Source organism: Manis javanica, chromosome 7 (genome assembly GCF_040802235.1).
Source record: "Manis javanica isolate MJ-LG chromosome 7, MJ_LKY, whole genome shotgun sequence".
Classification (NCBI taxonomy): Eukaryota; Metazoa; Chordata; class Mammalia; order Pholidota; family Manidae; genus Manis; species Manis javanica.
In genome coordinates, this window is record NC_133162.1 from 5,406,722 (window position 1) to 5,418,730 (window position 12,009).

At 48.6% G+C, this 12,009-nt stretch overlaps 1 protein-coding gene across 1 annotated transcript in view; it reads left to right on the plus strand.

The window, feature by feature from the left end:
- The first annotated feature begins 5,395 nt into the window (after positions 1-5,395).
- C7H10orf90 (chromosome 7 C10orf90 homolog) overlaps positions 5,396-12,009 on the plus strand; it is a 201,228-nt gene continuing 194,614 nt past the window's right edge. The window contains exon 1 of the mRNA XM_037010946.2: positions 5,396-6,195. Coding sequence (XP_036866841.2) covers positions 5,956-6,195 — 240 coding nt within the window. The 5' untranslated portion in view covers positions 5,396-5,955. The remainder of the gene's footprint in view (positions 6,196-12,009) is intronic.

A 12,009-nucleotide genomic window follows, 5' to 3' on the forward strand; every position in this document is an offset into this window, starting at 1 on the left:
GCTGCCCACCTACCGTCTGGGGGGAGGGAGGGGTCCAGGTGGGTAAATCAACCCAGAGTATCTTCACTGAGGACTGGGGCTGGTCCTGAGGTTTGCCCTGGTGCTTGGGTATTTAACTGATAAATACAGCTTCTCAGGGGTTTGTTCAACACCCATTGAAAAATATATTCATACAAGCAAGGAAACATGGCTGAGAGTGACAGCGAACGCCCCTGTGAGAAGGGGAGTGGCCAGTCTCGGGCCGCAGCAATAAGCTCCTGCCCTTTGTCACCCGCAGCGCTCCTGGTGTCTGTTGTTGGTGGAAGAGCAGGTGGCCAGCACTCGGTTTTCCTTTTGGGTAGAATTGTCACAGGACATTAACTGCAAATCGGGTTTGATGTTTCCTTAGTGTTTTCACCATGATCTTGACTCTTACTCCTGCCGGCCAAAATATATGCTTTAAAATCAAGTGGAGCTCCTGAAAAGTCTTTAGTTTTTCTCTATTCAAAATCTATTCACATGTTGGAGAGAAACTATGAAAATATCACTTTACTGTCTTCAAATAACTCTCTCCTCTCAATAACTTTGAAGGAAGTATATATGATTTCTCCCTAAATTAGGGTTGCTTTGGGTTTGGGAGGTGTTAGAGGAGGCTTTGAATGTGTGATGGGAGTAGATTCAGATCACGGAGCTGAACACCCAGTGGGTGCTAAGTAAATGATTATTGAGGACTTGCAGAAGGGGCGAGACCATGAATCTTGTGCATGAATGTGGCAATATTGTTTGTGCCACCGTCCCAGTTTTCTTCTTGGTCTTGGCACTTTCCCTTGGAAAGCTGGCAGAAAGATCAAATTATAGGAGTTTCCAAACATTGTCTAATGAAGGAGGACAAAAAGGTTTCTGTTTACAGCAGAGAAAAAGGTGTTACATATAAGAAAAGATAGCTGATGCCTTTCATTTCGTTCATCCACCGAAGAACTGTTTCTTGAGTACCTGTAACTGGCCACCGGAAGGATTACCCCTTTTCCATCGCATCCATGCACTGACCCAGCTCAGCTGAATGATTTGCAAGGGAATGGAATTCATCAAGCAAGCTGCATTCCCTTTCTAGTCCAGCTAAAAGATGCACGATCCCTTAATCAGCCTATCAGTCTTTTCGTTTTGTTTCAGAACCCCGGTGGGTGGGGACAGAAAGGAGGAGAAATGCACTGCGTCAGTTCTGTCCGATAGCCCTGTGAATTAATTTCACACATCTGTTTTAAAAAGATGACTGTTGAGATGCGCTCCCAGCAAGCACTGTGCCTCTGAGAAGAGAGAAAAACTTCAGCTCCCACCTGATGAGTGAAGGACCCATAAATAAAAATGTCATTTCTCTCAAAAGGGAAACCAAATTATGAATGCAGAAATTCATAGTCATCTGTTTTTATTGTTGCCTAATGCTTTCTAGATCTGCGCAGGCCCTGCAGAAAATCAACTCTGAAACTCTGCATAATTAGGATATCTTTCATAGTCGTAAATGCTAATCCCGTTGGAGAACAGATTAAGAATTCTTGGGCTCGAATTTCTGGCATCAGGTACCTTCAGTTCCTGTTCTTTTTGAATAATTCATTATTTAAATACTTCGCTTTGTATCCTATACAGCCCTGTATATTGTATCGGGGCAAGGGAGAAATACGAGATTAATTTCACATATATTTCAACGCTGAGCACATTGAAGGCTCATTTATGTTGATTTGCTGTCACTGGCTTGCAATTGCTAACAGTGTTACACTTTTAGTTGTCACCCCAGGCACCAATTTAGGGAAATTAAATAGGATCTTCTGCAGGACATTAATAAGGTCAGAGAGCTAACTTTCATAGTTGACCGAGTTATTTGGTTTAAAAAAAAAAGCAGCAGTGGATTCAGGTAGTTGTTTTCTATGAAGAATGATGATAATTTGCACTAAATAGGGCTTTTAGTTATTGCTTCTCCATCCTGGGCTGTGATCGCTTTATGGCAAAATCTAGGAACAGAAAGTGAGAGGTGAAGCCTTCTCTGTCCGTGCGAAAGTCAGTGCCAGCCAAGGGGGTTCGGCAGCACCCCAGTTATCCTTCAGGGCTGGGTGCCAGGTCCTTGCAGCTGGGAGGATTTCTCAGGGTCACCGTCACCTCAGAGCAAAGCCCCCTCCCAGAAAGCATCACCAGGCTGCGAGCACCTGCTTGTTGGGGTGTCTGCCTCCCTGCTGAGTGGTGAGCACCTCGTCGCAGCGCAAGTGTGTGCTTCTGGGTGCCTGTTCAATGCTGGGCACACAGAAACACTCACACGTGTTTGTTCATAAATGAGTGAATTTTCAAGGACTAGCCCAAAATCTGTTGGATGCAAATGACAGAGACTCAACTCAACTAGCTTAAGGCTAAAAGAGAAAGTATTATCAAGATACTAAAATCTGACGTTGGACCCCGTGGTGGAACCAGGGCTTCGGGACCATTAGTGCCCTCACACTTCTGTTCTCTGTCTCTCCCCATGACAGCTGCCACCTCCGCCCTCAGAGCCAGGTGTGCTCCGCCTCCTGGCCTCAGCCACCCACTCTTGCTCAGTTTCAGGACCAAGAGTCTCCAGGCTAGACTGGGGCTCCATTGGGCCACCCGTGAGCCAATCTGCTGAGGTCAGAGATGAGCTTTTCTTACAAGGCAGGCCAGCTTCCAGGGGGGAGGCGGCGGAGAGTTCCTGGAAAAACAGGGCTCCGGCTGAACAGAGCGTTCAGTGTCCTTGTGGCCATGTGGGTGCATGCGATGGCATTGCCTGACACCATTCTCGTGTGGCAGTAGATGTGACTTTTGGTCCTCTGGGTGAGAACTAGCTCAAATTGGGCTGTACCTGGCACTTCTCCTACCACTCATTTTGGTATCTGGCATTAAAAACCTGCATTTGAATAGTTTTAAAAAATATATTGGTTGTTAAAGTTTCTCATGCTCTGACTACCTTAACACAATGTTCACACGAACTGCCTGGGGGGTGCTATCTGCATCTTGTGCTTGAGGAAATTGAGGCTGGCCTCCGTCCTGGGCTGCAGGGTGGAGGGAGTTCTGGAATCCGGGTCTCCCCACATCCAGTTCAATTCTCGCTTCCCCTTAACAGTCTTCCTTCCTTATTATTAAAATGACATGGCTGGGAAGGTACAACGTTGAGGTCTGCCTTTTGGGGGTGATGACCCCCTGTGCCAGGCTGTCCCAGGCTCTCTACACATGCCACCTCCTTCAGTCTTCACAGAGGCCCAAGCAGGAAGGCACTACTGTTACTCTGTTAGCCGGATGGGGAAACTGAGGCAGTGGTGGTTCGCAGCATTCACCCCAGGTTGCAGGTCCCGTGCTGTGAGTGCCAGGGGAGCTAAGTCTTCCGACTGGAGGCTGTGCTTCAAGACGGTGCAGTAATCCACCTGTGGAGGCGGCCCTGCTAAGGTGAGGGGCGTTGGTTCCACGCTGCATGGAAGGTCCCAAGTCCCCGCAGCGCTCCTCGGCGACCCTGGCAGGAGGAGACCCCTTTCCACAGAGCACCAGCCGCTCTTCTTGGGGAGGGCCAGCCCAGGCTGCGAGCTGATCTCTGCTCCATCCACACACGGTCTGGACTCACGTGCTCTTACATCCAGGGTGCCAGAGCAGCGAGGGACTTGTTGGTAAAGGAACTGAAGCCCACGGAAGGGGGCTTGTCCGTAATCACATGCTAGTTCACTGGGGGACTAATCCCCCAGCTGTGCTCTTTCCTGTCCGCTGAACTTCCCACCAGACTTCCCCACCTCTGGGCCTGCGTTTCCTCCTCTGTGCGATGAGGGATCAAATCCCACAGGTCTGGGGTTTCCGTCAGCCCTATTGCCTAAGAATTCTGGAGACCTGCTCACAGTCGCATAACTGCTTTTGCTGTGGCCCCGGGGCTGGTTAAAGCCCAGCGCCTGCCTATAGTCAGGGGAGAGATAAAAGTCGCCTTCAGCTCTGACAGTGTTTAGAGTCTCCGTGGCCTGCCCTGGGGCAGGTGGCTCTCAGCAGCGGCCAGGCGACCCTCAGTGAGCCCCCCACTTCTGGTCTCAAGGCAGCTGGGTTGGGCAGTTGGGTGGCTTCTGCACTGCCCAAGGTCCTTCAGTGTGCTGCGGCAATGGGGAAGACTTCGTTATTATTATTATTTTTACCAGGCTTATAGGAGCTGCTGGATGGGACAGATGGATACCAGCCAGAGCTTGTTCAAATGGCGACTGTCAGGGTGCAGGGAAGGGCCCTCACTGGCCACAAGGAGCCGAGTGGATGCCCTCTTCTTTAGCTGTCCTTGTTGAATTTTAATGTATTCATTGCTTTCTCAGATGTCTTTGTCATGGAGCTTCCTGCTGGCAAGTGTCAGCTCAAGCTCACGTCTTGGTTGCGTTGCATTTCCGTGGGAACCGTGTCTGTCACCAGGTGGGTCTTGACATCCTCACTGACTCCCTCCCTCAGTGGAACCACAGGCAGAACCAGACAGTGTTCTGTTTAGGGAACAGCAGACCCCCCTCTGCTGTGTGATGCTGGCATCTAATGTCTGTGGGTCTGATGTTTTAGCCCTCAACTGAGAGCACCAGCCTCAAGCCTCCAAAGTCTTCTCCATTTCCATCTTTGCTTTTGTTCTCAGCTTCAACATTCCCATTGCCTCCAGAGGTGATAGTTTAGCATTTCACCACCCAAGTCCTAGCCTGCTGAGTGATTCGCAAAGCTCCTGCCTGCAGCAGGTTCTGGGCTGGTGCCCAATGCTCTGTATCAGGGAAGTCATTCTGAGCCACTTCCTGACTCAGCTTCCCCTGTAGCTGGCAGCATGGGGCAGAAGGAGGATGTCCAAGGTGGCATCTTTGCTGAGGGCCGGGAGGGAGTCACCCACAGAGACGAGTCCTGGTGTGCACTCAGGGCACAGCCAGGGTGCTTGTCATTGGCTTTCTCCTGGCCCAGACCCTGTTCAAGGCTTGTAATTTCCACCTCTAAATTACTTGGTTAACAGAAATGGTGCCAACACATGAAATGAAATGGAAAGAAGCATATATCATACCTCCTGTCCATATGACTCAGAACCCACTAGTTTTCATTGTCGTGTAAATCTACTACGTTACATGTGCAGAGATAACTATGCAAAATAATTTGGGCAGAAGACATGCAGCTCTCCTTTGGAAATGGGGTCTGTTACACCCTGCTGTTTTCTTATTATTTCACTCACCTGATTCTGCCAATGTCCCTGTGAGGTATTATTATTCCAATTTTCCTTGTGGGGAAACCGAGGCCCAGGGTGGTGACTCAGTAGCAGAGCCTTCATCTAAGCCAGTGCACCCCCTTCGTCCCCCAAGAGGGACACACAGGGCTGCCCCACAGAGCGCCGCTGTCCCATAGCTCCTCGCAGCCATCGCGTCCTCTGCGCTGGAGTTCTCTTTCAATGACTGTGTTTCTTATCTTCTCCAGGGCTGAGGTCACTCTTCTTGCCCGGAGGAGTCTGCACTTGTTCCTTTCACTCATGGCAGGAAAAAAGCGAGAACTCTGAAAAGCAGCAATTATCACTCTGCTCCCTTTGCACAGCCCTGTAAATAATTTATTTGGATTTGAGGGGCCTGAGACCAAAAGCATACTGAACCTCTCTGTAAATGGGTGGCTTCTGTGCTCAGAGCCTGAAGGCAGCTGCAAAGAGAAAAGTGCCTGTGAAATCAGAGAAGACTTGAAGTGACAGGAGAACAGGTGGAAGTCCTGGAGACAGACGGACAGAAGCAAGAAGCGACCTTGTTACAGCAGATGAAGGTCACCCCCGAGGTTTCCACATACACGTCCTGTGCACTTTGCAGCTGGGACTTGGAAACAACTGGCTCTGGTGTTGAAAAACACCAGGAGAGGTCCGAGCTGGGGTGCTTCCCAAGCCCCTCCTGCTGTACTGAATACCTGGATTAAACAAAGCCAATTGTGTTCTCTGGGCTCACCAGCTGAAGTCACAAGATTCCGAGTATCATGCAGCACCCTGGAATTCCTACAAAAGCTCGTCAGAGGGGGTATGCTGTTCGCCGTGAGGAAGAGACTGTGCACCGGACTTTTCAGATAAAAACGTTCAGTACAGAGTTGAAGAACCATGTGATGGTCATGGATTTTGTTAAGAGTAACTGGTTTCCCTCCCAGAGAAGAGCCAAGGTTTGTGTCGTCCACAGGTATCAAGGCCTGAAGACGGCTGAGCAGGCAGCCAGCAGATATGAGGTACGCTGAATCTGGGTGGGGAGCAGCAGGTACACATCTAATCCAGGGAAAGAGGGGCCTTCCTCATCAGAGTTCAGGTGTTTTATCTGAGCTAATAAATTAATCAACTCTTGGTGGTTTTCCCTAAGCCATTTGGAAAAGACTCCCATCTCTTTATTTCAGTTTTTGAAATTGGGGGAGGGAGGAGAAGCATATTGGTGAACATGATTTACACAAGACTGCATTTACAAGCACTTCATAGTGACTACTGAGTTAGTTTGTTTTCACATTTAGAAGTGGCAGCATGTTCCTATGAGTTAAATATTCTTGGCTCTGTATGTTTGTAATCATCTGTCTTTAAAAGCAAATTTCTATTTGTTTGCTGATGTGTTCTGCAGAAGAATATATATGATGACTTGCCTTGATTGACTTAAAATAGAATGACTTAAGTTAGGCCGGTAAGAGTGGTCTTTTATTTTTTGAGGGTGAGCTCTAATTTTTTAGCAGAAGTGACTCTGTGGCGGGGGGGAAAAAGAGGTTTAGAGTGCCAAAATGAGATAAACACATCGTTCTGAAACATATTTGTATTCTGCACCTAGTATAAGCCACAAGCAGTTATCTTTCAGAAAGTAAACACGCATGAGATCTGATTAGCTCTTTATTGTACATGGAATAAATTATGAATGACATTGTAATTGACTCTCATATAGCTCACTTACCCATCTCTTCTGATGAATGGAATGTGCCAATTGCTAATGTTTTATGAAGAGGCGGCCTCTCTGAACACTGATGCAGTTGCTCGGAGGGCCTTCCCAGGGGCGCTGGCAGGTACTCCAGATCTTTTGTTCTCCACACTGGGTCCCTTATTCCAGGGCAACCTGAGAACCCGTCCTGCAGGGCTCAAGGCTGGTTTCTTCTAGTTCCAGCCCTGGGATTGTGAATTTCCATGCTCACAACAGAGATATAAAGGCCACAGAAATAATGGTGTTCATTAAATTCAGTAATAGTTGTCCATTAGTTCATTGCCCAATCAACTAGAGCAGAAGGTGTGCAATTTAGAATATAATTGAAAGAAACCAGAGTTATTATGATTCACAGGTAATTAATTGGATGGGGATGGAATTTTATCATTGTATAATTTTCACTGAGGTTATTTTTCAGTCGTCCAGAGACAGGAAAAACTTGTTGAATTACATCATTTTGCATTTTACACAAGTGTTCATGGCTCCATTTTAACCCCTACATGGCAAAGAACAGCACTTGTGTTCTCATTTTTTTGTGTGTGCGTAAAACTTCATTTATTCTTACGGCAACATTGAAGCTAACGAATGTAGAGAAGTGCGTCTTGGCAGGAGGCTGTAGAAAGCATCAAGTGTACCGACAGGCACGGCCACCACTTCTATTGTGGCCAAACTCCATTACCAGCTACGGGTAACAGCTGAGTTGCACGCCTGCTGTTTGAATGCAGCTCAAGTCTAAAGTCTGATGTTAAAATGAGCCCAAGGTCCCCTTGCACGGCAATCAGGCTGGTCAGCTGGGCAGGCCTCACTGTGTCTGCAGTTTGAGAGGTGGTCCAGCAGATGAATCTGCTCAAGGGCCAGCCAAGTTTGAAAACCATCAGAGAGGATCTGTGCCTGCTGGCCCTCTAAATTCCCAGCTGTGCTCTTTTAGAAGCAACATTTCAGAATTTAAAATATTCCACAGCCATTGAACTGCTCTTCACATTATTCTCACTGGGATATGTCAGCACCATTTAGATGAGCAAACCAGGGGGAAGGCAACTTCTTTGCTCACTTTCCAAGCTGAACTGCCAAGAGAGCCCAATTAATAGCCTCAGGTCCTATTGGACTTGGCCCAGTGACCTTTGTCCCTCACCAGCACCAAGGCCATCGGTTAACCTGCCGGGGCTTTGACCATAAAGAACCTGATGGGGTGAAAGATGAGCAAGGTCACTGGGATGAACTCTCAATGCACAAAGGTGCTAAAGAAACTGGCTGTTTCACTAGTAAAAGTGAGTTCTGGAGGTTCTGTTTCTGTAAAAACCTTATGGATCTCAAGTCTCCTTGAGTTGAGTTTAAGGTCTAAGACTGGCATTTTTCTAAAACTGTGGCCATAGTTCTGCTCTGTATGAATGCTTGTAGATGCTGCCTCTCACCTGGGACAAGCAGTGAGCCAGCCTAACTCTGGCCCAGGGATGGTCCAGCCACACCCATTCCCCTACTTAAACAGCCTTTTTGTAGGAACATGGGCAGACCTGTTACATGGAGGGATGTGGTAGGATTGGAAGCAGATGGTGGTGTGGGTGCTGACCATTCTTGTCTCCATGTTTGCAAAGCCTTGATCCCTCCTGACTCCCAAATGCCCAAAACCATTGAAAACTTAATATGTGAAGGATCTTTCTCCCCTGACATACATATCTAATGAATTTTAAACATCAAAATAGCCATAACTGGGTAATAGGAGGGACCAGTATTTGAGTTCTGGTTGCTGTCACAAGTGCGTCCGCATTCTGAGATTCCCTGTGAAGCAGAGCGTGGATGGTCTCACCAGCTGGAGGCAGGGAAACCATATAGGATTCAGAGATGTGCTTGCATCTCCCCGAGTTTGAATGTGAGTCGGCATCTCCTGACTGGTTGTTGAGACCTTTCTGACGATTCGGCACTAGCTGGGGCATGCAATCCAAGTCTCGCCCATCCATCTTCTAGAGGTGACAGTTTCTGACACATTTAATCATGCAATGAGCCTGGGAAAGTTTCTGTGTTTGGTAATTGCCATCCGGCCACGCTTCTTATATTTCCCCAAACCCTTACTATTTCCATCTCCCCTTCCTAGTCATCCTTTTCTCTCCCCCACTCCCCAGATCTGGCCAGGGATGCTCAGTTCTAGCTGAATACAAGAACCAGGACAATTTTGGTTTTAATTTGAATTTTTTGATATGCAAAAAATTGTACATATTTAATGTATACATTTCGATGAGTGGACATATGCATACACGCATGATGCCATCACCATCATCAAGGTACTAACCACATCCGCCACTGCTAAGGATTCCCATGAGCCCTTCTCTTTGTTTTTGTTTTTTGGTGATAAGAACACTTAACACGACATCTGTCTTCTCCACATTGTCTTCAAGCGCACAATACGGTATCAGTTAGAGGCCCGCTGTTGTGCAGCAGAACTCCAGAGCCATCTGTCTTGTGTAACTGAAGGGCCCCCTCCCCAAGGCCCTGGCAACCACTGTTCTATCTTCTGCTTCTATGAATTTGACTAGGTCAGATATGCCCTGTAAGTGGAATCATGCACAATTTGCCCTTCTGTGACTGGTTTATTTCACTGAGCATAATGTCTTCGTTTCATCCACGTCGTTGCAAATGTTAGGATTTCCTCCTTTTTTAAGGCTGAATAATATTCCATTGTATGTATATGTTACATCTTCTTTATTCATTCATCTGTTGATGGACTTTTAGGTTGCTTCCTCTGGTGAACTTGGAAGCACTACAGATGCCTGTAGCCCAGCCAAGGCCGCCGCGCCCCAGAGGGGGTGTCTGGCTTTGCTGTACTCCTGTAAAGAGCTCTGAGCCTTGTTCCGGCATGAGGCTCGGTAGCTTGAGAACAGTTGGTCCTTTTGAGGCTTACTTTTCAGCAGACTTCAGTCCAGAGCAATGGTTCTCAATCAGGGATGATTCTGTTCATCCCCCTTCCCCCACATCTGGAAGAATGCTTAGTAATGTCTGGAGACATTTTTGATTGTGACAACCTGGGGAAGACGCCACTGGTACCTCCTGGGTAGGGGTCAGCCATGTTGATAAAAATCCTGCAGTTCCCGGGACAGTCCCCTGTTCCTGCCAACAAGGAGTAACTGGACTGAAATGTCCATAAAGAAGAGGCTGAGAAACTCTGATCTAGGGCTGATTTAGTCCCACCACTCTTAAGGCATGACCCCAGTGAGGACTCTGTTCATGGCTCATGTGTATGAGATCATCCCGACAGGGCCAGTGGCAGCGTGAACTGGTTCCAGCTCTGGGCAAGGTCCTGCTTCCTGGTGGTTCTCTTCCTGGTTTTGGTTTGTATTTTCTCTCAAGCATGTGCGGTATTCAGCCAAAGACTTGACAGACCCTTTGCAGGCCACTAGACCTCTTTCCTTATAGTTCTTTCCTCTTCAGTATTTGGACTCACAAAGTCTCACTGCCACAGCCTCCCTGGGCCCCAATCTCTGCCTCCTCCACTCAGGGAGACCCTGGACTCTGCCCCCTTCTGGCCACACAGCTGGGAAACTGCCTCCAGGTTGGGGCCATTTAGGGCTCACCTCTCTGGTTTTCCTTCCTTCTGAGATCACAGCCCTACACTGATGTTGTCCAGTTTCTGGAAACCACTGCTTCATAGCTTCTGTCTGCTTACTCCATCGTGTCTGGAAGTAGAAGTGTCTCCCCTGGTGGAGTCCCCACAGGGTGGGGAAATGCCACTCTGGGCTCTGGTGAATGTTGCCCAGTGCTTGGGGTGAGCCCTTAGGCTGTAGAAATAAAAGTGCTCAGGTTTTAAGTGCTTGGGCTTCAAGATAACTTTATTTAGGGGATAAAGAAGTCACTACGACCAGACAGTAAGTGAAACACGTCCCCTTTTTTCTCATAGTTACCAAAAGATGCAAAACAATGCATCTAGGTCCAGTCCAAGCTGAGAGGTTTAGCCAGTGAGAGTCTTTGGAGACTCACCTTCCTTCCTGAGGTCTTGGCCTCCCAGCAAGGTTTCTGCTGGTGGCTCTGGCCGCAGTGGGGACACAGAGCCTCCACAATGAGCACGGTTGGGATCAGGCTGTTTCATAATGGCCAATAAATATTTCAGTTAGCTTTGCCACCCCACAAGCGGGGCAGGGACCCCTGCTTCATCGCTGGGAGCTGCCGCCTGCCTGAGCGCTTCCTCACTGCTTCTCCTCAATGCCTCGGCCGCTCACCCGGGTTGGCAGTGGCTGGCAGCCGCCCTGCAAACACAGGAGGAGGGAAGTCCAAGGGGTGAAGGATGAAATGAGCACCCTTTGGTCTCAGTGCTGCCCACTCGCCATATTCTGCGGCCCTGCCTGCCCCTGCTAATGCCAGCCTGGCCATCGGAGGGCCGTCGGAGGGCAGGGTCCCGACACTAGTTTTGTTGCATCTGGTGGCACATCTGGTCTCTGAGGTCTCCAAACGTACCTCACTGTGAATGTTTTATTATAGGCCAAGCACTCTTGAGATCATTTGCAGCCAAGTCTCATGAGGTCATTTTGGCCAGTTTCCATCAGGAAATTGGACATGAGTTGGGGGACCATGTCTACATTTCAGCCAAGCTGAGTTAGGGGAGATGGTCAAGGGAAGGTGGAGTGACTAAGGGTGGGGGCACTGGACCGAGTCTTTCCGGGGTCTTGTTAGCTGAGTGACCTCGGCAAGTTCTGGACCCCTCTGATCCTCTCTTATGGTCATAAGACCCAGGATGACATCTTATTTGCTGGGGGGATCGAGGAAGATAATCTATATAAAGGGCTGAGCCTTCAGCCTGGCAAGAAGGCAGCATTCCATAAAAGCGAGTCGTTGGTATCTAAGTTCCAATATGCCTTTTTCTGCCATCCGCAACCCTGCCACAGGGCCATGGCATGAAGACATGGCCCCCAGTGCTTTAAGGATGCTGCCTTTGTGCATGCAGTCCTGTTTAAATCGGGATGAACACTCCCTTCCTGCCTGCCCTGCACTCAGAATGCCAGGGGGCAGGGACCTCTGGCCTTCTGTACCCCTGGCTCAGGGTGATCGCCATTCTCCAAGCAGCCCAGAGAGTAGTCACTGAATTGGCCCCAAGCTGAATGCATCGGTT